Here is a 25,947-nt window from a genome sequence, read left to right on the forward strand (position 1 = left end):
CGTGGAAAGAAAAGTTACATCAATAATAATACTTACCAAGTCATATCCCAGCCTCAGTTCACTATAGGTGATTTTTAGAAACTATATTCAAAATGTTAATATGAATCAAAAGCCCTTTCAGTTTGTAACTTGCTGTACTTGGAGGATGAAAGCAGGAAATACATTAAGGATATTCGTTCCTGGTAATTTCATCAGCAATTCTGACTGTTTCTGGTTGACCAGTAGGTTGGGAAGTAAGAAATTAATAGTGATTTACTTAGAGCCATTATATCAGAACAGTTGAAATTCCTGTATTTGCCAGTTGGTGGGGTTAAGAATTCTTTCCTTTGATGTTAATTTAGAACACACTGGAACTTCAGGGGAATATGATTTATTATAGATAAAGCATAAGACAGTTATTACATCCTTATTATAGCCCCGTTTTTCTAAACTTCACAGTGATGGTTCAGCTTCTTTTTAGCAGATGGGAGGTCTAGCAAGATTGTGCTGATTGCCGAAAGCTGAAAGTTTAAAAAATGGTGTTCAGGCCAACATATTTTCATATATTTGAGCCCTCCTTCCTGTGTCGAAAAGTCTCAGTGACAGAGTATAATGTCTGTTGTTTTTCCAGTCAATTCAAAGGGATCACACAGCTCTCTGATTCTTCTTTTAAAAAAATTTTTTTTTTCAACGTTTATTTATTTTGGGGACAGAGAGAGACAGAGCATGAACAGGGGAGGGGCAGAGAGAGAGGGAGACACAGAATCGGAAACAGGCTCCAGGCTCTGAGCCATCAGCCCAGAGCCCGACACGGGGCTCGAACTCACGGACCGCGAGATCGTGACCTGGCTGAAGTCGGACGCTTAACCAACTGTGCCACCCAGGCGCCCCATCTCTGATTCTTCTTGTGTGGCATAGGCTTTCATATGGCAGTGACCCTCTATCAGCAGTAACTCCTGTTGGTAGGATCCTAGTGTTTACTATTTCTGTTTCAGAGTTTGTTATGCAACCAGTATTGTGAGCAGGGAGAGCTGGGGTGGCACCAAAAGGTAATATGCAATGAGATTTTAGGAAACTTTTTTTTTTTTTAAAGTAGGCTCCATGCCCAGTGTGGAGCCTAGGTCAGGGCTCGAACTCACGACCCTAAGATCAAGACCTGAGCTGAGATCAAGAGTCAGATGCTTAACTGACTGAGCCACCCAGGTGTCCTGTGAAAAGATGTTCTTTAAGGAAGACATTTTATCCTGACCCTTTTAACAGATGTGATTTGAGACACTCAAGTATGAAATCATTTCCTAGATAATAATGATATCTCTCAAATAGAATATGGTCATACAGCCTTGCACATTTACTGATATTTGAGGACAACAGTGACCCTTCTAAATGTTTATGTTGACTTACATTGAGCACATGTGCTATTCAACAACAGTTGAATGTTATGACACAGTCTTACTTCCAAAGGGCATCTGCCCTGCTTCCTAGCGTGGAAGTGAAAACTTGTTCGAACGACTAACATAACTCTGTTTTTGTCCTGAAAAAATTCCCCAACATTTTTTTTGCAGGAGACTTAGGTCAAAAGGATATGCATCACAGCCCCTATCTTCTAGATGGTTATGATCTAGTAGAGGCAGACCAGGGCAGTGGCTTCCATTCCACAAGCATTTTGCACTTAGAACTGCACACATCTACCCTCCAGCAGATTATGATCAGGTAAACTGTGAAGAAGTTTCCAAGTTAGTCCTAAAACAAGACATGTAACTTAAAAACAAGCTTCTTCCATTCCTAAGCCACAGGGTAAAGAGGACTCACTCTTTATTGGGTTTAAAGTGGATATTAGAGTTTCTAATCATGGATGAAGCAGTGCTTTTGGAAGGATGTTAGGGAAAAACTTCCTATGCTCTCTCTCCTCAAGATGTAATTTTAGCAATTTCAGGATTCATACACTCAAAGACATCCAAGTAAAGGACTTGTTGGTGTCTTCAAATCCCCTTTCCCATGATAGTTCCCGTCCTTCTATGGACAAGAGGTCTTGCTGTTGTCCATACACGGATGTCCTTGCACACACGCAGGTTAGTCAAGGCTGCATTAGGTTCACCTGGCTTGATACCCACAAAGCCCTTCTGCAGGCATTCTCATGAACAGGAGTCCCTATTGCTTCCTGCCTTGCTGATTTTCATTTATAGTCTTCTGTGGCATGGAGAAAAATCCTTTCGGCCAGGAAGAGTTGGGTGAGAAAAGTATGCCCCATGCATTAGTATACATTTTTTTTTCCTTCTTCCAGATTTGAGAAGATGTGTAATAAAAGGAGTTTTCTTCTTTGTTGCTTATTTCCTTGAGATTAGAAGCTGTGATCTGTAGTGCAGGCACTCTTAGTCTTTTCACTGAATTAATACGAGGAAACTGGTCAACAATTTTGGCTGCCTCATTTCCAGTTTTAAATTAATTTATGTTGACTCCTCAGTGATGGATGTTGGGCACAGGGCCTAGTGAAATATCATGTGAAACTTTCCTGTGTGGAGAAATGTCTGTAGGTATATTGTTTTCCAAATTGACATTTACGTTTTATGGGAAAAACACAGATGAGGTAGAGGCTAGGCTAAATTTTTCATTAACTGTGTGTTTGGGAAAATCTGAGTTTTCTTCCTTCCTGCGGCTCAAGTTCTGCTTCCAGTTGTTAATTGGGAAGTCAAGTGCCTGACAGCTGGGCCAAGTAAATTGATTACCATAAAGAAAGCAACCCACTCTAAGGAAACTGCTGGATGTCTGTGACTACCTGTTGTTATGTGACACAAGGCAGCCAAAACAATCAGACCTTTTTGCTAAGGCGCATAGTTGCCAAAGATAATTCCCAGAAGTCTTGATTTAAGGAGGCCAAAATCCTAAGTTCAATACAGAGGATGTGTAACATTAGACAAAGAGAATCCTGTCACTATTAAACCCTGGTTTTGCAACGTCTAGTGACCTCACAAACTTATGGAACAGATGTGTTGCTGCAGATGAGATGCAGTGTTGAAGGCAACACAAAACTTTATCTGTTTTGTCTCTGTTGTGCGGTGAGAGAAGTAGCTGGACACACAGAGATAAAGAAATGCCCCTTCTCCTTTTGGGAAGCCGCATGCTTTGCATGGGAATAAATACATCAAATGTAACATATTTGTAGATGAACCTAGAAGTAGCGAGTTAAGAATGCAATCTCAAAAATATGAATTCCACAAAAATAAAAGTTGAAGTTATTTCTGAAACATTAATGAAAAACTAAACACTTAAATTTATCTACCATGGTAAATACAACCTAATATTAGACCTTAATTTGAAACACATCTATAGGTTTTCTTATTTCTTTGCTCAAGGAAAGAAACTGAATTGATTTATATTCATTTCTGATTTATATTTAATTATCCCGGTCTAGTCTTAGAGAGAACAATAAATTACAATTGCCTTTCTAGAGAAATCCAAGCAGGCCCTAGATTTGAAATACATAATGGTATAGGATTCAGGGAATCTCCTGAGTAAGATAGGGCTTCAGCTATGAAATATTAATTTATTTTCTTATTTATTTATTTATTTATTTATTTATTATAATTTTTTAAAGTAGTCTCTATCCCCAGCATGGGGCTCGAACTCACGACCGCAAGATCAAGAGTTGCATGCTACTGACTGAGGAAGCCAGGTGTCCCATAGCTATGAAATATTTAGAAGCAGGTGAACTTGGGGGCGATGAAGTTTCAGATGAGTTTAATCTCTGGGGTGAACTGAAACAGAGAGGAAAGAGACCCCCAAATTGACTTTATTAACAGTTTTAATTAAGGCCTTTTTGGTTGTACATAATAAATCCTCTTCAGCCGGTTTAGGCAAGCCAGGGGAGTTTAACAGAAGATGTAGGTTTGGGGTAAACTTATGGAACCCCAGGGGAGGGATGCAGAAAGGCGTGTCCCTCACTGAAGCCAGAGTCTGGAGGACCATGTGGAAACCAGAAAGCTCTCATCCTCTACCTCATCCCTGCTTCTCTGTACAATGCAGATGGGCTTTTTCGATTACCCAGTTCACATGGTGGAAAATGGCAATTTCTTGCAGCTTTCTGAGTTTGCCTTTTATTCAAAAGAGGAGCCAGACAGAAATTTCTTAGTCCCAATTCCAAATTCCAGCTGATTGCCCCAGCTCCAAGTGGGATCCACCAGTGGAAACTTCTGTCACTAGGGATAAGGTCACGTTGGGCAGACATGGCTGCGGTCTTATAGGATGGCTGTGAGGGAGAAGAATCCCCAGAAACGCGTCTTGGGTGGGCAAGAATGGGGGTGGCATGAAACCAGGAAGATAAACAATATGTGTGAACCACAAAAGTTTGAGGAGCAGATTATGGTAATTGCTGTTATTTAAATATTGAATGTAAATGCGTTTTGGCCTTTGGATGACTTTTACCTTTCTTTTCTGGTAGAGTCTTGGGGAAGACCCGCCCAGCCAGGACTCTGCCTAGCCAGCCTCAACTCTGTATGTGCTGTGGCATTGCTTCTCAAAGAGTGGTCCCCAGACTGGCAGAATCAGCATGGGTGGGGGAGGATAGGGAAATGTTCGAAATACAAATTCTTGAACTCTACTCTGGACCTTGTTCAGACTCTGAGGTTGGAGGCCCAGCTCTCTGTGTTTTTGCAAGCCCTCCAAGTGAACCTGACAGCTAAGTTTTGAGAAACCCTGTGCCGAGGAAATGGTCAATGAGAGAAATAAATTTTGTCCGTCTGAGTAACATGCCTACGTTAAGGCTGACAGGGAGCAAAGCTCTATTAAATGTACATTTCATTTTTTAAAAAGAGCATCTTCAGTAGAGGTTCTTTTTAACTTATTATGAAATAATGGCATCTGGGAACCTTTCTGTAGAAGGACACATGTACTTAATAAATCAAGATAGTGTTGGTTGTGAGCCTCAGATTAATCCTGCTTTTTTCAGTGTTCTTTGTTGTTAATTTTCATGATTATTCTTGGGCAATGTTGGCTTTTGTGCAGTTGAATGGTTTTTAGTATAGTCACAGAGTTTTGCATCTGTCACCACAGTTAGTTATAGAACATTTTCATCACCTTGAAAAGAACTATCCATTAGCAGTCAGTCCTCAACCATCCCCATACCACCGCCAACCCTAGACAATCCCTAATCTGCTCTTTGTCTTTATAGATTTGCCTATTCTGTACATTTCATATGAATGAAAACATACAATATACGCTCTTTTGTAACTGACTTCTCTCACTTAGCATAACGTTTTTAAGGTTCATCTTTGTTGCTCATCTATAGTACTTTATTCCTTTTTATGGCTGAATAATATTCCATTGAATATTATTGGAATAAATACATCAATAATTAATATTAATTTTCTATGTGGTATAAAATAGATATAATACCACGTTTTGTTTATTGAGTCATCTATTGATGAAAGTTTGGGTTGTTGCTCAACTTTAGGCTGCTGTAATCGCTTATGTCCAAGTTTTTTTTTGGACTCATATTTAGTTTCTCTTGGGCGTATACCTAGGAGTGGACTGCTGAATCCAATGGTAACTCCATATACAACACTTTGAGGAACTGTCAAACTATTTGCCAAAGCAGCTGCACCTTTTGACATTCCTGCACCTTTTGACGTTCAGCAATGTATGAGAGTTCTAATTTTTCCACATCTTTGCCAAAACCTATTATTACCTGTCTTTTTTATTATAGCTGTCATACTGGGTATGCACTAGTATTCCACTGTGGTTTTGATTTGTGTTTCCTGATGACTTAAGATGCTGGGGATATTTTCACATGCTTATTGGCCATTTTGTGTATCTTCTTTGGAGAAATGTCTATTCAAGTCCTTTTCCTGCTTTTTGAGTTATTTGTCTTTTTAGTCTTGAGTTGTAAAAGTTCCTTAGCAATTCTGGATATAAGCCCCTGATCAGATACCTGATTGGCAAATATGTTCTCCCATTCTGCTGACTGTCTTTCCATTTTCTTAATGGCATTATTTGTAGCTCAAAAGGTTTTAATTTTGATATAGTCCAGGTTCACTGTTTTTTCTTTTGTTGCTTGTGAGCACCGTCATGTTTTCTGTTATTCCAAAAATTAAGTGAAAATGCAGAATAGTTTAGTATTAAAATGAAAGCCTGTCCTTGCTTATATGAGCACAGCATTTAATTTTCAGATATAAAGCCTATGAAAGCTAATTTATTTAACACAGACCTCCCTAGTGCAGTTGACCTGTCTGATTTCTGCATTTGCCATAGCATTCTATGATTCAGCTGATGGCAAAGGGTATTTGTATGTCAGCTTCTGAAATGACTTACAATGAATGTGACTAGTAATGGGGCTTACAGCTAATGGCTAGATCACTGTCCTCATGCCATATATATCCTAAGCAACTCTTGGGATATGCATGTATATGTATATGTGTACATATATGTATCTGTATACGTATATATGTATGTACACACACGTACACAGAAAACCCATAACTGGGGGAGTTCTATCTTTTTTTTTTAAGTTTATTTATTTTGAGAGAGACAGTGCAAGCAGGGAGGGGCAGAGAAAGGGAGAGACAGAATCCCAAGAAGGCTCCATGTTATCAGCGCACAGCCTGATGTGGGGCTTGAACTCACACACTGTGAGATCATGACCTGAACCAAAATCAAGAGTCGGAGACTTAACCAACTAAGCCACCCAGGCACCCCAGGAGTTAAATCTTAAATAAGGAATTAGACTCTTTTTTTAGTACTTGAAAACTCAGTGAGAATTGAAGGTATTTGGAGTGTGAAAACTATGTCTAATACAAACAGGGAATAGATCACTTTAATAAGATAAAAATGTGGCATGTTTATATACCAAAGAGAATCATTTTCTTGAAGGTCTAGGTCTTGTTAAACTCAATGGAGGTACAGTGGTGTTATTTACCTGACTGTTCAGGCAGACAGAGTAGCAACTTGCCATATGCAGTTCTGGAAGCACCATCCTTTTCTCAGCAAGAAGAAAGAACTTGCTTCGAACAGATTCTCCCACCGTAACTGGCGTTACCCTCATTCTTTGACTAGTATGCACCCTTCTATTCATTTTGTAATTTCACACACAGCTTACAGGTCGTGGAGGGACACACCTGAATGGCTGTTGCTGCTCTGCTCCCCGCCTTAATGCAGGAGCTTTTCCGGTTCACACCCCCAGGGCCAGAGCCTCTGGGAACTCCTTTTCCCCTTAGAGCCCTCACCCCTCTGCTCACCCTTTTGCTTTCTTGACCCAGCTTCCTCCGCCTCCCACACTGAGGCCTGGGACTCAGAAGGACTGGACTCAAAAGGGCTCTTGTTTTATTATCATTTCCCTGTTGCATAGCTGCATATATTAATATAGCCACGAAAATTTGTATTGGCGTGCGTTTCCAGAAGCCAGGCAAGAACTCTGAAAGGAATTTTATAGGCTCCACCTTCATTGTAGATTCCTTTTCTGTTTGGCTGAACTGGCGGAGGCAAGGGTTTGATCACAGCTGTAAGGGGTGAGGGTAGGGCTGTAGGATGGCGGGTGGGGGTGGGGTGGAGTGCAGGCAGGGTAGGATGAAGGGGAGGGAGTGCAGGCAGGGTAGGCTGAATGTGGAGGGGTTCCAGGTCTTCCTTTAATAATACAGAGCAAAAGAATGAAGAATGCCACCTAGAAAATGTGTTTGCAGCTGGAATAGTGTGCCCTCCTCATTGCTGTGTTGTTTTCTGTGTTCTGGTATAAATGACTGCAGGTATTACGCGAACCGTGGCAAAGAGGGCCACTAATAAGTACTATTCAATGGTGACAGCTCGAAGAAGAAGCTTCATTTTTGGAGGCATCCAATTGCAGTGTGGACGCAAATATTTGAGTAACCAGTCAAACATTCTATTCCATTTTTCACACAGAGGACAAATTTCCCTGCCCGGTAGAAGCTGCGTGCCCTATCACTGCATTAGGATCTCCTCTACCGCCCTAGGTTTCGTGGTCCTCAAAAAGGTCTCGGCTTTTTTGGCTATATGTTACCACAGTTATAGTCTTGTGAGGAAGAGCATGACCACTATTTCCCTCAACTAGAGATCTAAAACATTCTCGTTCCACAGGGGTTTTTCTCCTCATCGCCTTATTAACCTTTCACCTTTAACTTATTCACGTGTGTAATTAAACCCCAATGGGTTCTGTGCTCATCTGGGTACAAACAGGTATCACAGATCTACCGCTGAAGAAGGAAATCCTTTCTCCACTGTCAAGTAGCCTGTCTGCTGCTCAGTGGCCCATCACCCACTGAGCAGGGGCTCAAGTGGGTGATAGTGCCTGGGTCACTCAGTGCATAAGCTCCAGAAGATAGCCACAACCTGAGAGCAATGGGACATGTTTCCATTGGGTAGGGGAGTGTCCATATTGGACCAAGAATGGGAAACTAATGTAGCAAACTGTTCTCCCTTATGGCTTCTATTCTTCTTCTTTTTTTAAGTTTTATTTATTTATTTTTGAGAGAGAAAGAGAACATGATCAGAAAGAGGGAGAGAGAGAACCCCCAGTGGGCTCCATGCTGTCAGCTTGGGGCCCGATGCAGGGTTCGAACTCAGGAACCGTGAGATCATGACCTGAGCCTAAATCAAGAGTCAGACGCTTAACTGACTGAGCCATCCAGGTGCCTCTGTTCCTCTTAAATAAATAAATAAATAAATAAATAAAGTTCTAAATTAAAAAATTTTTAAGACACAGTGTTATGTTAATTTTAGGTATACAAAATAATGATTCAGCAATAATATAGATGACTCAGTACTCATCAAGATAAGTGTACTCTTAATCTTTTTAATCTATTTCACCCATACCCCCATCCACCACACCTCTGGCAAGCATCAGTTTGTTCTCTGTGTTTAAGAGTCTGGTTTTTTGTTTGTCTCTTTTTTTCTTTGTTTATTCGTTTGTTTCTTAAATTCCACATATGAGTAAAATCATGTGGTATTTGTCTTTTTCTTACTGACTTATTTCACTTAGCGTAATACCCCTGGGTCTATTCATGCTGTTAGAAATGACAAGATCTCTGTCCTTTTTATGGCTGAGTAATATTCTGTTGCATGAATGTAGACCACATCTTTTTTATCCCTTCATCTATAGATAGACACTTGGGTTGCTTCCATATCTGAGCTATTGTAAATAACATTGAGGTGCATATATATTTTTGAATTAGTGTTTTTTATTTTCTTTGGGTAAATATCCAGTGGTAGAATTACTGGGTCATATGGTAATTCTGTTTTTAATTTTTTCAGGAAACTTCGTGCTCTTTTGCACAGTGTCTGCACCAGTGTCTGCATTCCTACCAACTGTGTAAGAGGGTTCCTTTTTCTCCAAATCCTCTCCAAAATCTCTTGTTTCTTGTTGATATTAGCCATTTTGACTGAAGGTGCTATCTCATGGTGGTTTTGACTTGCATTTCACTGATGATGGGTGATGTTGAGCATCTTTTCATGTGTCTATTGGCTGTCTGTATGTCTTCTTTGGAAAAATATTCATGTCTTCTGCCCAGTTTTAACTGGATTATTAATTTTGAAGGTGTTGAGTTATATAAGTTCTTTACATATTTCGGTTATTAACTCCTTATTGGGTATATTATTTGCAAATATCTTCTCCCACTCAGTAGATTGCCTTTTCGTTTTGTTGAGGTTTTCCTTGCTTGTGCAAAAGCGTTTTATTTTGGTATAGTCCAAATAGTTTACTTTTGCTTTTGTTTCCCTTACTTGAGCAGACATATCTAGAAAAATGTTTCTATGGCCAATGTTAGAGAAATTACTCCTATGTCTTCTTCTAAGAGTTTTATGGTTTCACATCTCATATTTAGGTCTTTAATCCATTTCAAGTTTAATTTTGTGTATGCTGTAAGAAAGTGATTCAGTGTCATTCTTTTGCGTGTAGCTGTCCAGTTTTCTCAACACCATTTATTGAAGAGACTGTCTTTTTCCCATTACATATTCTTGCCTCCTTTGTTGTAGAGTAATTGACCATACAAGCATGGGTTGATTTGGGGGCTTTCTATTCTGTTCTATTGATCTATGTGTGTATTTTTTGTGCCACTATCATACTGTTTTGATTACTACAGCTTTGTAGTATAACTTAAATCTGGGATTGTGATACTTTCAGCTTTGTTCCTCTGTCTCAGTATTGCTTGGTCTATTCAGGGTCTTTTATGGTCCCATACAAATCTTAGTATTATTTGTTCTAGTCTGCGAAAAGTAGTGTTGGTATTTTGATAAGGATTGCCTTAAATCTGTAGATTGCTTTGGGTAGTATGGGCATTTTAACAATATTGCTTCTTCTAATCCATGAGCATGGACCATGTTTCCATTTGTTTCTGTCATCTTTAATTTCATGAATGTTTTATAGTTTTTGGAGCACAGGTCTTTCACCTTCTTGATTGTGTTTATTCCTAGGTATTTTATTATTTTCAATGCAGTTGTAAATATGATTGTTTTCTTAATTTCTCTTTCTGCTACTTCATTATTAGTGTATAAAAATACAATGGATTTCTGTATGTTAATTTTGTATCTTGTGACCTTACTGAATTCATTTATCAGTTCTAGTAGTTTTTAGGTGGAGTCTTTAGAGTTTGCTATTTATAGTGTCATGTCATCTGCAAATAGTGAAAGTTCTACCTCTTCCTTACTGATTTCTATGTCTTCTTTTCTTTTTCTTGTCTGATTGCTGTGACTAGGACTTCTAATACTATGTTGAATAAAAGTGGTGAGAGTGGATATTTCACTCTTATTGCTGATCTTAGAGGAAAAGTTCTCAGTTTTTCACCATTGAGTAGTATAATGTTAGCTGTGTGTTTTTTTTTATATATGACCTTTATTATGTTGAGATATGCTCCCTCTAAACGTGCTTTGTTTAGAGCTTTTATCACGAGTAGGTGTTGTACTTTGTCAAATGCTTTTTCTGTATCTATTGAGATGATCATATGGTGTTTATCCTTTCTCTTGTTAATGTGATATATCGTGTTGATTACTTTGCAAATATTGAACCACGCTTGCATCCTTGAAATAAATTCCACTTGATCATGGTAAAGGGTTTTTTGAATGTATTGTTGGATTTGGTTTGCTAATGCTTTTTGAAGATTTTTGCATCTATGTTCATCAAAGGTATTAGCTTATAGTTATATTTTTGTAGTGTCCTTAGGTAAATGATGGTCTTGTAGAAAGAATTTGGTAGCTTTCCTTCCTCTTCTATATCTTGGAATAGTTTGAGATCAGTAGGTATTAACTCTTATTTAAATGTTTGATAGAATTCACCTGTGAAGCCATCTTATCCTGGACTTCTGTTTGTTGGAAGTTTTTTGATTACCGATTTAGTTTCATTGGTAGTAATTGGTCTTTTCAAATTTTCTATTTCTTCCTGAACCCGTTTTAGAAGGTTTTATATTTCTAGGAATTTATACATTTCTTCTAGGTTATCTAATTTGTTGACATATGATTTTTCCTAGTATTCTCTTATATCCTTTGTATTTCTGTGGTGTCATTTACTATTCCTCCTTCATTTCTGATTTCATGTGAGTCTTCTTTCTTTCTTGGTGAGTCTGGCTAAAAGTTTGTCAATTTTGTTTATCTTTTCAAAGAACCAGCTCCTGGTTTCATTAATCTATTCTATTCTTTTGTTTTGTTTTGTTTTTAGTTTCTATTTCATTTATTTCTCCTCTAATCTTTATTATTTCCTTCCTTCTACTCACTTTAGGCTTGCTTTGTTTCTATTTCTCCCTAATGGCCTCTATTATTCTTATGTGAAGACAAAAGATTAAAAAGTGGCATTTTTGCTTTATCCAAATATGAGGACGAGTGACATTCTTTCCGAAGGGATCTTGGTCTCCCCTCCTCATAATTCTATTTACTGAACCCATGTATCTATTTTCCCCAAATCTAAACCATCCTGAGTTGGTGCTGTGAGTTGATTTACTTCCTATTTTCTAAATATGGGATAGCAGCTGGATTCAAGCACATTTCCTGGTTTCCTGTGACTTGCCATATGCTTGGATCACTTATCTCCACAGCTGGAGAAATGGGGGAGAAGTGATAGAATATACTTGTGACCCACCACATTTCATCTTAGGTCCAAAATCAGGCGGTGAGGGTCATTGTTTAAAGAATGATTTATGAACTCACTTCCTTACTTCCTACTACTATCATCCTTATCCCCCTAAACCCACTTAAACATATACACACACCTCCCTATTGTTGCTAGTAAAAATTCTTCTTAGTGTTTGGGGGTGGGAGTATTATTCATGGAGATACCATACTGGAGGAGTCCTGTGGTCCACATACATGTAGCCAAAGGTACACTTAATGGCCCCTCTGGTCGAGAGGGAGAGAGGCTCTCAGCAGAGGCAAAGGATTAATGAGAATGAAAGGTGAAGTTGCAGTGATTTGTGGGACTTATTTTGAGAGTGGAATCAGCATGCCTCACTGTGCAGTTGAATATTGGTGGTAGTCGTCACTTAGAATTCATCAGTGCTTACGTATTAGCTCACATACTGGATAATATGTAGAAAATATCTTTTTCTCTTCACTTCGTTTGAAAGAGCTGTGGAAAAATAAAGAAGAAAACTGGGGAGTGGGAGGATAATTTAATGGAGACAGATGGTGGTCTCCTTCGGTTCCTTGTGCTAAAGCCTTTGTGCCCTGTTTATCCCATTTTAATGCTGTTGAAAATATTTTCTCCTAACACATTGTTTATGTTAGAAAGCTCTTCCTATCCGACTCTTTTTTGGCTTTCTGGGAGACACCCAGAGCTATAGTGTTCATCCTGTGTGTAACAGTGAGTGGTCAAGAAAAAAACAAACAAACAAACAGTGAATGGTTAAGTATTGGGGCCTCATTCACAGTTTAGGGGTTCCCTCCCCTTCCTCCTCCTGCTGCCAGTTGGCTGTTTTGGTGCTCTTCAGCACCTGCACTGGAGAGGACACAGGAACAGAGAGAGGAAGGGAAATTAAAATGAGTCATTTATTGCTACTTATAAGTAACTTTGATTTAAAAAAAACATTTGGAAAAGAAGGTTGAAACACAGCCAGAATACATTGTGAGGATACCCAGGCACTCATGTCTCCAAGAATTATGGGGAATTAAGAGCCCAGAGGAACCATTTTCCACCATCACATGGTCCCACCCATGGCTCAAGGATCTCCACAAGCATAGTACTAGGGACGGTGCCCTATCAAAAGCAAAGCCTCATTTATCATTGGCTCTGAAGGATTTGGTTCCTGGCACAAGTATGTAAAGATGTCTTAGGGGTTTAAATGAACTCTATTCTTGAGTTCTTAGTCTTTCCATTTTTTCTTTATGGTCTTTTGTCTTTCTTATTTTTTTGTTTTTGTATTATATGTATTATGTATTATTCTTTCTTATGATTTTGTTTTCTTTCACTTATTCATTCAACATTGAGCTCCTATTATTTTCTAAGCCCTGCTTTAGGTACTAGGGACACAAAGGGAAATAAGACAGTGCCCTCTCCTGCATGGGTCCTACATTTTTTTTTTCCACCCCGTCTATAGCTGCCCATATCTCACTCTAGTTAGTTATTGCCTGGGTTCTACCTCTGTTGTTATGTGATGTCCTGCTCTGCATCATGTTTACCAGCCCTTCCCTGCCTGCTGGAAGCATCAACCAGTGGAAGAGAAATAGTCAGGACTTCTCAACAGAGATAACTTGGGACGTGATTCAGTAATATTTAGCACCACCCAAGGAAAACATTTTAAACTTGTCTGCATATACTCATACCCTGCTTTCATCTTTTAATGGAAAATACTTAAAGTTTAGTAAAACTTAGTTACTGAAATAAAATTCTTCATATGTTCCTTCCTCTCTCTGAGTATTAGGGACTCTCTCTGTCCTTCTCCCTCCTCTTTGTGCATAAAACAGTGGTCAACCGATCACCTAACAGAGATGGACCTCACTTTTTGGTTTGTTTTTTTTTTTTAAGTTTATTTATTTTTTGAGAGAGAGAGAAAGTGAATGGACAGGCGGGGGAGGGGCAGAGAGGGAGGGAGAGAGAGAATCCCAAGCAGGCTTCCCACTGTCAGCACAGAGCCTGATGCGGGGTTCCAACTCACAAACCTTGAGATCATGACCTGAGCTGGAATCAAGAGTCAGGCCCTTGACCGACTGGGCCACCCAGGAGCCCTGCTTTTTGGTTATTTTTATGTCAGCAAGAATTTAACTGAATCTTTCAGGGATTCTGCTTAAAACCTATGCATTCATCCCCTCCCACCCCCAACTAGCATTCATGTTCATTGAGGATATATAAAGGCCAATTAATCACAGCAGATGAGGTGGACAGGGCTTAGATTTATTAAATGGCAAAGGATAATAATGTTAAATAGATTTAACGTTAGATCAGATACTTTAATTGACCCTTTTTCTCTCTTTCTTTTTTCTTTCTTTCTTTCTTTTTTAATGGGAGACAGGCGAAGTATATGCTGGACATTAGATGAAAAATAGGTTAATTTTTAAAAAATGAGATCATTTGGAATGTTACCAAATGGCAGACATACAGTTTAAATGTGCCTCTTTAGCTAATTTGTAGTGAAATCATCAAATGAAAAGAAAACAAGATGATTGGGAGAGGTTTTACATTAACACCAGGACACTCGGGGGTCAAAAGATAATGACTGAGCCGCCCTACATCATCTGCTGGTTGGAGAAGAGCCCCCGGTGACCAAAGCGTTTTAATGCTTGATTGTCATTGGACACAAGTGAAATTGAATGCAGAATTTGTTTAGCGTGATGGACGTGTTTTGACTTGTGATCGTCTTCTGCACGTCCAAAGGACCTCCTTTTCATCACGTGAGCCTCCTGTGTCAGCTAACACTAGGTAACATCATACTCAGAATAGAGTTTAAATTTGTGCTACGATGGTGGTCCCAGTTTTGTGGCCAGTCTGAAAACACCAGTAAATGCCCAGCTGAGATATCCCAGGCAAGGACCTGTTGCATTGCTTGCTGGTATAGAGGATGTGAAGACAAGTTTAAAAGTCGACTGAAGGATAAAGCATCAAGTACTTTGCTTTAATAGAAAATAAGGTTTCTTGGACCCCTGAAAGAGAACTTACAGGTCTCACTAACTCTTCAGCCTTTAAAGTTCAAGTTCCATTTTTTAGGACATATTTGTTCTTGCAGACTCAGATGGAACACCTGGTGTTCTCATTGTATGTTTTTATTTTTGTTTAATTTTCATTTCTTCTAATGGTTGTTTACTTTTGAGAGAGAGACAGAGCGTGAGCAGTGGAGGGGCAGAGAGAGGGAGACACAGAATCCAGAGCAGGCTCAGGCTCTGAGCTCTCAGCACAGAGCCCGATGCTGGGCTCGAACTCACAAACCATGAGATCATGACCTGAGCCGAAGTCGGACACTTAACCAACTAAGCCATCCAGTTGCCTCCCTCATTTTATGTTTTTAAAAACTTGGTTCTAAGTTGACTCCCTGCTTACCTCTGTCTAGTGAACTGTGAATTCTAGTGTGCATAGCCAAATCATCAGATGTCTGTGTACTCTCCTTCCTGGATGGCCATGTACAGCACTGATACAGAGGAGAAACACTAGGTGATTTATAGTTTTGGTGAGCCAATTCCAAAGGCCAATTCTGATAAAATATCTTTGATAAAATATCTTTGAAATTGTTTTGGGAATCAAAAACTGTGTGTGTGTGTGTGTGTGTGTGTGTGTGTGTGTACTAGAAGTCATGTAGGGCTCCTCTGTTGGGAAATATTGTTTTTGAAGGTCCTCGTATATTACTAGAAGAACTAGAGAGAAATCTGCTGCATCACGGTATTTCATGGAGAGCATTTCCTCTCATTTTCCTCAGGAGCAGATGAGCTGTGTGCCCACAGGGAGAGTAGGAAGCTGATGTGAGAGAAAACCTGTGTTCCCTCTCTCTGGGGAGTGGCAGCATCCATGGAAAATCCTCAACCTTGGATTTCGTTACTCAGAGCAGGAATGGGGAGCTTTTCTGCTGAGGCCCACCGTACTCTACGCGTGGTGGAAATGAGACAAGGGCCACACCATAGAGAAAAACGAAACTTAATATAAAACTTCCCAGGAAGAAGCGTATACCAATCCAGTCCCCTAAAGAGCAGCAAATTGTGTTAGGATGCGTGTGCTTGTGTTCCGAGTGATGGCTACTTCAGAAGGACGGGGTGGGCTAAGAAAGAGGAAAGGAAGAATAGCATTCAGCATCTAAGACTCGGGTTCTTAATATCCATACGAAGAATGGAGCTAAGTTTATCTCCATTTCGCTGGAGACCCAGCCCCAGTCTTAGGGTGAGGGAATGGCCGCCGGGCTGAGGCTGGCCTTACTCCCACATTGCTTCTCTCCGAGGAGAAAGAGTCCGACAGATAGTGTCAGACTTCTGTGGAATAGCATTTCCATTTCTGCCTCCACCCTCACCGCTGCTCGAGCAGGCCTGGGGCTCGGTCCTTCCCCGAGCAACCCAGGAAACCCAGCCCAGCTCTCCATCCCATTTTGATTTTGGCAAGGGCAAAGTCAAGCAAGAGAAAGCAAAGGCAGAAAGCGGCCGCCTTTATCAGATGCCGGTGGTGCCAGGCCCCACGACGGGACGTTACCATGTGATCTCACTTCTTGTTCCCAGTTGTTCATGTCACTTCACCTGGTCCTTTTGACCTGCACTGTTGTTCACAGGGTGTTAATAATAAAACGACCGTCTATGGGGATCAGGTTTCATACCCGGACGGTGTGTTTTATGACCAACAAGAACCCTGTATCTTTGCGGATGGCAAGTTGGAGATGAAAGATTTTTAACTTATCTAATTGACAGGGGTAGCCCTCTTAAAAGTGTACTGTTTCCGCTTGGCATACATAGTTGGCGTTGCTCCTTAAGCTTCTTGTTATTCTAAAATGCTAGCTGGGGATCGTGATGGTGAACCGCCTGGAGAGTGAAACGCCTGTGTCCATTTTTGTTGTCTGTTTCAGCGCCGTGGCCAGTGTTCCATCCTTTCATACTTTTTTGAGGTCATTGCATGTGTGAGTGTCTGTGTAGGACTGAGGAGTCAAGAGACAGAGGATAGCATCGCATGCCTCCTGTGTGCTGTGCTTCAGGTGACACGTGTGACGGATAATACTTGAAGCACATCGAATGTGCCAGGGCCGGGGCAATGTCTTGGGGATGGAAGACAAGCGGGAATCTAGCTCTCCCCTGCCAGGTTGGCCCAGAGGGGCCACACGTGTGTGAGTAATCATTGCAGCGCGCTACAGGATTTGCAGGGGCCGTACAATCTAGAGATAGGATAGAGCGGAGAGAGAGCGTCGCTCGACCAAGATAAAGGAATGCTGCTCACAGAGGGACACCTGCATACAGGTCACCCTTGAACTACACAGGCTCGATTGTGCAGGCTCACTTCCACGTGGGTCCACATCTACAGGGATTTTTGCGATAAATACATACAATGCTGTAAAATGTCTTTTCCTTATGATTTTCTAACTTTTTCTTTTCTCTAGCTTACTTTGTTGCAAGAATACTGTTTAAGATGGGTATGGCATACAACACTGTGTTAATCAACTATTTATGTTGTCATTAAGGCTTCCGGTTAACAGCAGGCTGCTAGTAGTTAAGTTGTGGGCGAGTCAAAAGTTTCACGTGGGGGCGCCTGGGTGGCTCGGTCGGTTAAGCGTCCGACTTCGGCTCAGGTCATGATCTCACGACTGGTGGGTTCGAGCCCTGCGTTCAGCTCTGTGCTGACAGCTCAGATCCTGGAGCCTGCTTCGGATTCTGTATCTCCCTCTCTCTCTCTCTCTCTGCCCCTTCCCTACTCATACTCTGTCTCTCTCTTAAAAATAAAGAAAGAAAGAAAAAAAAAGTTACGTGTGAATTTTTTTTCTTTTTTTTAAATGTTTATTTTTGAGAGAGAGAGAGAGAGAGTATGAGCAGGGGAAAGGCAGAGAAGGAGACACAGAATCCGAGGCAGGCTCCAGGCTCTGAGCTGTCAGCACAGAGCTGGACGCAGGGCTCGAACTCACAAACCACGAGATCGTGACCTGAGCCAAAGTCGGACCTTTAACCGCCTGAGCCACCCGGGCGCCTCTACATGTGAACTTACAACTGCAGGAGGAGGAGTTGTTCAGAGGCCAACTGTACTTTTGAAATCTGAATAGGATGTGATCGGGGCATTTTAGAAGGGAATAGGGTGAGGAACAGCATGGCACGTTCAGGCAACTGGAATATTTCAGCATCACAGGAGCACGAAGGCACGTGGAGGTGTGCTGAGGGATGCTGCAGGGAGTGTGGGGCTGGGGCTTTAGAGGGGATGGAACTAAGGGGAGGAATGATCTAAGGGTGCAGGAACCCCAGGGCAAGAATGCGGTGGCTGGCCAGAAGCTCAAGGCTCTCGTGAAGGTGCCCGGGTGCCTCGCTCCTTCTCTCTGGGTTTCCATGAACACACCATGCCGGGCACTCCCTTTCCCCCTCCTCTTTTTTTTTTTTTTTTAATGTTTATTTATTTTTGAGAGAGAGAGTGTATGCACATGAACACACAGGAGAAGGGGAGGGCCAGAGAGAGAGAATCCCAAGGAGGCTCTGCCCTGTCAGTGCCTGTTGTGGGGCTCGAACTCACAAACCATGAGATCATGACCTGACCTGAAGTCAGATGCTTAACCAACTGAGCCACCCAGGTGCCCCCTCCTCCTCTTTTCCTCATTCTTTCTTCCTCCTCCTAAAAGTAGAGGTAACAGTTCTTCCCCATCCGCTTCTCTCTACTCACCTTCCTTTGGATCTCCCCAAGTCCTCTGGAGTCAGATGACTGCTGGTCTGTGTGTCACTTGTCACTTTTCTGCCCACAGCCATCCTGACCTCCACTTCCTGGTTAAGTACTTAGGCAAAACAGAACTGAAAGTTTCCCTCTGTATTTCTCCCCAACTCAACTTTTCTATTTTCCTACTCCTGTTGGTAGCGTCTTCCAAATCTCAAGGCTTAGAAATCATAGAATTATTTTGTTAATCACGCTCCCCCTCATCCAGGCCACGTACAAACTTTCCTTATAATTTCTCTCACATTGGTCTCTTCATTCTTTATTCAGACTCCTAGCCAGTCGCCTCCAGCTCCTCCCCATTCAACCTCTAGAGTATCCTGTGAATCTCTTCTGTCCCTGTGACCTTTAGTTGAGGCCCTCATCCTCTCCTTGCTTGGATTACCACCATAAGCTCCTAACAACTGCCCTCATTGCCACTTCCTCCCAGGCCTTCCAAGTGCCACTGCCAGGTTGGCCTTCTGCAGTGCAATCCGATCGTGCTCCTCCTCTGTGCAAACCTCCCAAAGGCTGGCTCCTCCCTGCGCCCTCTCCCTAAGGCTTCCGGGCCCCCACCTAAGATTCTGCATGCTGTCCCTACCTACCTCTCCGGTTTTATTTCTCTGGAATATAATGTGACCCTTTTTGTTAAACGGTTGTTCAGGGGAGGATTTGGCTTCAGCACCAAGGTTTCAGCAGGAAGAATTTTAAAGGAAGGGAGGGAGGAAGGGAGGGAAAGAGGGGGAAGGGAAGAGAGAGAGGGAGGGAGGGGGAGGGAGGGAGGAAAGAAGGGGGAAAGGGAGGGGAGAAGGAAGGAGGGAGGGGTAGGCAGGGGGAGAGAGAGAGAGGAAGGGAGGGAGGAAAGAGAGGGGAGGGAGAGAAGGGAGGAAGGAAGGAAACTCTTACCCTGGAGCCAGACAATAGAGCAGTGGTTACAAGAGGTTGGGGGGGAAGAAGGGATGGGGAGTTAGTGTTTAATGGGTAAAACTTCATTATGGAAGGTGAAAAATTCTAGAGATGGGTGGTTGGTGATGGCTGCACAACAGTGTGAATATACTTAAACTGTACACTTAAAAATGACTAAAATGGTAAATTTTATGTTATGTGTATTTTACCACACACACACACACACACACACACACACACACGCCTCTTGGACCTCTTGGCCAAACTGAAGGTGTAAAAGTGAGAGGCAATTGAAGACAGGGGTGAGGGAATCTTGGAGACAACTGTGCTGTGATCCCCCCACTGCAGGGTGGTGGGGATGAGGGAAGAGGTACTGGCCTCACCCCAACTCTAGAGAGCACAGCTTAAGGGGCGCCCACTAGGACGTTTGTCCTGTTTTCCTCAGGAGGGGAGCCTAGTACACTGGGGTCTGACGTCTGCCTGGGAAATCTAGAAGGTGGGAAATGGGGAGTTGCCTTGGGGGCTGCGTGCATGAGCACCGAGAGCCACTGCAGTACTGTGTGGGGTCTGAGCTTGCTCAGTTTGTAGGATCAAGTAAAGAGGGAGGTGTTAAATGTGGCTCCAGGGTAGACCATTTTCCTGCGGGACAGATGGCATGGGTGTTGTCTTATATGGTTTCCAGTGGGGCTGCCTAGATGATTGGTGGTTGGCAGATTCCTGGGTCGATGGAGGGAATAAGGGACCCCAGACAAGAGGGAGTTCAGCCAGGTAAAGGGAACTACAGGGGAAAGATCACCTCGAAGTTAAAGGTCTCTGAAGAGGAGCGCCTGGGTGGCTCGGTCCGTTAAGTGTCCGACTCTTGATTTTGGCTCAGGTCATGATCTCTCCATTGTGAGATGAAGCCCCAAGTGGGGCTCTGTGCTGACAGCTCGGGTTGGATTCTGTCTCTCCCTCTCCCCCACTTACTCTCTCTCTCTCAAAATAAATAAATAAACATTAAAAAAAAAAAAAGATCTCTGAAGATCCCATGCTTGGATCCCATGAGAGAAATGCCTGCTGGCCTTAACAGGGTGAAACCATTCTAGAACAGGCTAGCAAAGACCATTCCCTCCTCTGTCCCCCGCTTCTTCCCCCGCCTTCTCCAGCTCTTTTCTAGGGTCTGAAAGGGCCACTAGTGTGCTGGGGAGAAGGCAACAAGAAAGGGAGAAGAAGCAGATCCTTTCCTCCCAAAAGGCTACCTGTCGACCCTTCCAGGGAAGGGCAGGGACTCACCTTCCCAGAAGGTGGAACTGTGGACTAACCTGTGGGATTGGGCCTTCTGGATTCTGAATCAGGACCATTTTGCTGCTCAAAGGACCATAAGGCTTTGAATTGTCTAAGAATTACCAGGTTATGGGTCGGCCTGAGTTTTCTCACCCAGGGACAGGAGAGGAGCTCTTTCTACAGGGCAGTTTTAAAGAGACAATGGAAGACAGGAACAGAGTTGCTTTTATGTTTATATTCTATGCTATGAGTCTGGCTTCTTCAAGGTGCCGGTTCCACCTCTCCATGCTGGCCCCCCAGCCAAACCAGAAAACATGACATTCCTTGAACACTCCAGGTCGAGTACAATTCTGCCTTTGTGCTGTGGTTCCCCGTGGTCCTTAACTCCTCTTCCCACACTGTATTTTATTTTTACCTCTTTTATTAGAGGGCTGTTTATACTTGTCTGATCATTCATTTAGACTAAAAGTGCTTGAGGGCCAGAACTGTGTCTTCTTTGCCTCTGTATCCCACATAGCCTCTATCATAGTACTCAGTATGCAGTGGACATTGAAAAAATGGCGGAAACAGCCACACGATGGATGAATGACATAATCCCGTTCGGTAATTACTAACATGTACTGTTTGTGAAAGCAGAAAAGACAATATTATTGCGTTGTCATTGCTTTTTCCCCTCTGCCAAGCAGAGTTTAAATAGGACTTACCTAATTTGAAACCTACTTCTCCTATGCTACCAGGCATACACAGTGTTCTAAATACTCTTTTTTTTTTTTAATGTTTATTTAGTTTTGAGAGAGAAAGAGACAGAGCACAAGGGGGTAGGGTCAGAGAGAGAGAGGGAGACACAGAATCCGAGCAGGCTCCAGGCTCTGAGCTGTCAGCACAGAGCCCCACATGGGGCTCGAACTCACAAACTGTGACATGGAGACCTGAGCCCAAGTCGGGTGCTTAACCAACTGAGCCACCCAGGCGCCTCTCTAAATACTCTTAAAGAGGAAATGATCACCTTTTTATGGGCATATGTTGTCATTTTTTTGTTTTTAAAATTTTAAGTAAACACAAAATATCTATATTTATCATAGAAAAATTACAAGATACAAATGAGCATTGCAATAAACAGTCACCTTCAACCCACGTCCCACATATAACCTACTGTTAACACTCTTGTCTTTCCTCTTTTTCCATGTGCCAATTTCTTTCTTGGAATAGCAGAATAAGTCACTTGGGGGTAAAATTAGTATTTGTCCTATTATTTTAGGAAGACATTCTAGAAGGATTTACAACGCACGTGGAGAAGGAAGATGATGGGAATGAGTAAACCCTGGTTGGGTAGGCATGTTTCTGGGTGAGGGAGTCCAAGCAAAGAGTGAAATGATTAATTCAACAATTGTTTTGTCAGGATGCCCTAGGCAGAGGGGAGAGAGAGGACCGGTGGGTATCTCTAGCCAACTTGGGATCTGTTCCCAAGTCAGCCTGCCTCCTGCCTCCTACGCTAGCCTGTCCAGGCACCAGCTTGAGATGGGATTAGTATGTGGGGGAGCCTAAGCTCTAACTTAAGAGCAGCTTTTCTTTCTTACTTGCCTTGGGTGCAGATTAAATTTGGGGGAGGGGGCTAAACGTCAAAGTGTCGCAAAAACTTTATAGCAGCGGTTTTCGGTTCGGGTGATTTTGCCCCCTCCCCGCAGAGGATATTGGCAACGTCTGGAGTTATTCGTGGTTCTCACACCTGGAGGATGGGTAGTACTGGTATCCAGTGGGTAGAAACCAGGGATGTTGCTAATCATCTTAGAATGCACAGCACAGCCTCCCAAAATAAGAAGTATCTGGCCCCAAATGTCATCAGTGCTGAGGTTGAGAAACCCTGCTTTAACAACAACAACAACAACAAAACCATTTGGCAATAATGCTATTTCATGGAAGAGCGAGAAGCACCAAGATATTTCTTATATTATGCCTTACTTGCCCACTGAGATGTCAGCTTGAAAACTCTTCTCTGTGAGTCTCGAGTCTATCAGGTAGATTAAAAATGTAAAGGTTGTTTTTTTTTTTATCAGTAATCAGCATTTTGTGCAATTTTGAAAGGTCAAGAGTTATAAGAAAGGGCAGACAACACTTCACGTAAATCATACTTGAAATTATCCCAAGTAGCTTTCAAAACCCGATACCATTCAAGTCCGTGGTTCACCTTAGCCACGGGATTTTTAAACCAGGGACAATGCTGGGGAAAGGGGATGGGAGAAGATAAAGAGCTACTTTCTAGCTTTGCTCTTTATATCATTGAGGTTCCTTTTAAAAATTAAGTGAATCCTTTGCTGGCATGTTTTGTGTTTGTCCTCAAGCCTTGGAATGACTTGCAGGGTTGGGAGACATCACTACCTACCTGTGACACTGACCCCACTGTTTGTTTCCCAAATATTTAGTACTCTGAGGGAACATAAAGAGGGAAACGTGTGTTGTGACAGCACCTATGAGTGAGGTAGCTAGGTAGCTAGAGGTCACGGTGGCCGTCAGGTCACCAAATCCCTAAGGGGTGGCCGGGGGGTAGAGTCAGCACTCCAGAAAGAGGCAGATGGACTGCAAGTCAAGGCAGAGAAGCTAGGTGTGTAACTTTGAAAGCTTAATGTTTTCTTTTCTTTTCTTTTCTTTTCTTTTCTTTTCTTTTCTTTACTTTTCTTTTCTTTTCCTTGCCATGACTGAATCGATGAACTTGGTTTTTATGAGTTTCACAGATGTACCGAGAAACAGCAGCTTGGCAAGAATAGGGAAAGGGGGGAGGGATCTAAATTAAATATAACAGTTGCTCGCAATTTAGTTGCTGACAAAAACACAAGTCATTTTCCCTGAAAAGCATGTGTAGTATGTCAAGAGGAAAAAAGAACAATTAGCACACTTCTTATGTAAGCTTTTATTGACAACACTACATTAACTGTAATCATTTAATTAGAAATGCTCTTCTGTCTTCTTTCCTACAACTCAATAAACTGTGCATGTACTTGGCTCTCACTTTTCTCCTGCTTTGTAAGGAAAGCATAGTTTGCTCTAACCACCCCAGCTCACAGCAATGACCTTGGCTTGTGTCTACATGACTCCACTTTCTCGTCTTGCTAAGGTCAGGGCGCCACAGCAGAATTCCATAGACTGGGTGGCTTATAAATGACAAAAATTTCTTTCTCACAGATCTGGAGGCTGGGAAGTCCAAAATCAAGGAGTTCAAGTATTTGCTGTCTGGGAGCTCTCTGGGGTCTTTTTTATAAGAGCACTTATCCATTCATGAAGGCTCCACTCTCATGACTAATCACCTTGCAAAGGCCCCGCTTCCAGATTCATATTGGGGATGAGGTTTCAATATATTAATTCGGGGGTGGAGTGGGGCACATTTTCAGTCCAAAGCACTGTCTCTGTTTTCACATGCCCTTTTCCACTGTGTCTTGTCCTCCTCTATAAGGACACTTATCACTGGATTTAGGGCCTCCCTGGATGATCTAGAACAATCTCATCTTGAGATCTTTAACTTAATCATATCTGCAAATACATTTTTTCCAAATAAGGTGGCATTCACAACTTCCCGAGATTAGGATGTAGACATATTTTGAGGGGCCACTATTTGCTATCTATCTGTCTCCTCTTTTTTTTTCTCCCAGAATGCTGAGTACGCTGTAGTTACTAGTAAATGCTTATTGATTTGAAAGTGTGCTCATTTTAAAGTGACCCAAATTAATGGTCTGATTGCCTTCACACTTTGTTTCAAAGATGCTGTCATTAGCTCTAAGGACTGCACGGACATAAAGACACTCTGACTTTACAAGGCGAATATATGTTTCGGACTAAAGATCAAACATCTAATAGTCACACCTAAAGCAACAACAGTCAGTAAATTGAACCATTATTATAACCTGTAAGATTGCTATTTTTCTCAGCGTCGATCCTTGGGCTACAATTAACTTCCTAGGTGGTCTTGAGGATTACTAGCTCCCAGCAAGGTATAAATGTCTCAGTTGAATCGACCCTATTTACCCTTTATTAATTTAGATGCCCTAGAAGAGAGAGAAGAAAAATTGGGCAGAGCTTTAAAGATAGAGGGAGACAATCGTAGTATTAATATGCTTGCTTTTATTTGATTTGCTGAAATTGCGTAAGTTCTAAAACAAGGACAGGCATTCACCATGTTCTCCTTAGTTCTGCAAGCGGCGTGGCAGACAGGATGGAGTGCATGGGGGGGAGTGCTCAGGAGACCCTGGGCACGGAACCCGAGTGCTGGATCTGGAGACCCAGGCCTGGTTCTGCTGCCGCTGCTGTGGCCTTGGGCAAGTCACTTCATTTCTCTGGGTTTCTGCTCAGAAAACCTTTTCAGGGAACCAGGTGGGCTGGACGAAGTCGTTTTTGAAACTGTGTTTCTTCTGAGCTGTGGTGCTCTTCTAACCTGCTCCCAGACGCAATCCTCATGGTTCTCTCTGTGATGAGAAACTGGATTTGGTTCAGAATTTTAAAACCGTGGTGTTCTTGTTTCTCCTCGTCCACCTGCTTGCAGCGGAAAGCTACAAGGAAACTCAGATGGTGAAGATTAAAGAGGAGCCCATGGAGGTTGACATCCAGGACTCGCATGTCTCAGTATCACCCAGCCGGAATGTTGGCTATAGCACTTTAATCGGGCGAGAGAAAACCGAACCCTTACAGAAGATGCCAGAGGGCAGAGTGCCCCCAGAGAGAAACCTCTTCAGTCAGGATATCTCTGTGAAGATGGCTTCCGAGCTTCTCTTTCAACTGTCAGGTATGTTTCTGTGCAGAAAAATGTCAATAATTGGGAATAATTGGAAGGAAAGCCACTCTAACAAAGCAAAAAACACCTGCATTATAGATTTGTCAGACAGAAATCAATTTTGTTACTTTAACACCCATGCTGCCACTCAAACTAACGGTTAATAAAACGTTGCCAAGTAGAACTCCTGCCAAACTTTCGTTAATAAATAGTTAAGAATCATTTGAAATTAGAACTCTATTCAATTCTGTGCAAATGATCCCTGTTGTCTAGGCGAAACATCTCA

The 25,947-nt window shown here is 42.1% G+C and overlaps 1 protein-coding gene across 10 annotated transcripts in view; it reads left to right on the forward strand.

The window, feature by feature from the left end:
- ZNF827 (zinc finger protein 827) overlaps positions 1–25,947 on the forward strand; it is a 174,872-nt gene that overhangs the window by 66,684 nt on the left and 82,241 nt on the right. For all 10 annotated transcript variants that reach the window (XR_006295333.1, XR_006295337.1, XR_006295341.1 and 7 more), the window contains exon 6: positions 25,434–25,673. Coding sequence is in view for 7 of the 10 variants with exons in the window: in XM_043567971.1 (XP_043423906.1) it covers positions 25,434–25,673 (240 nt within the window). In the remaining 3 variants the exon portion in view is untranslated. The remainder of the gene's footprint in view (positions 1–25,433; positions 25,674–25,947) is intronic.

This window comes from Prionailurus bengalensis, chromosome B1 (genome assembly GCF_016509475.1).
Source record: "Prionailurus bengalensis isolate Pbe53 chromosome B1, Fcat_Pben_1.1_paternal_pri, whole genome shotgun sequence".
In the NCBI taxonomy this organism is placed as follows: Eukaryota; Metazoa; Chordata; class Mammalia; order Carnivora; family Felidae; genus Prionailurus; species Prionailurus bengalensis.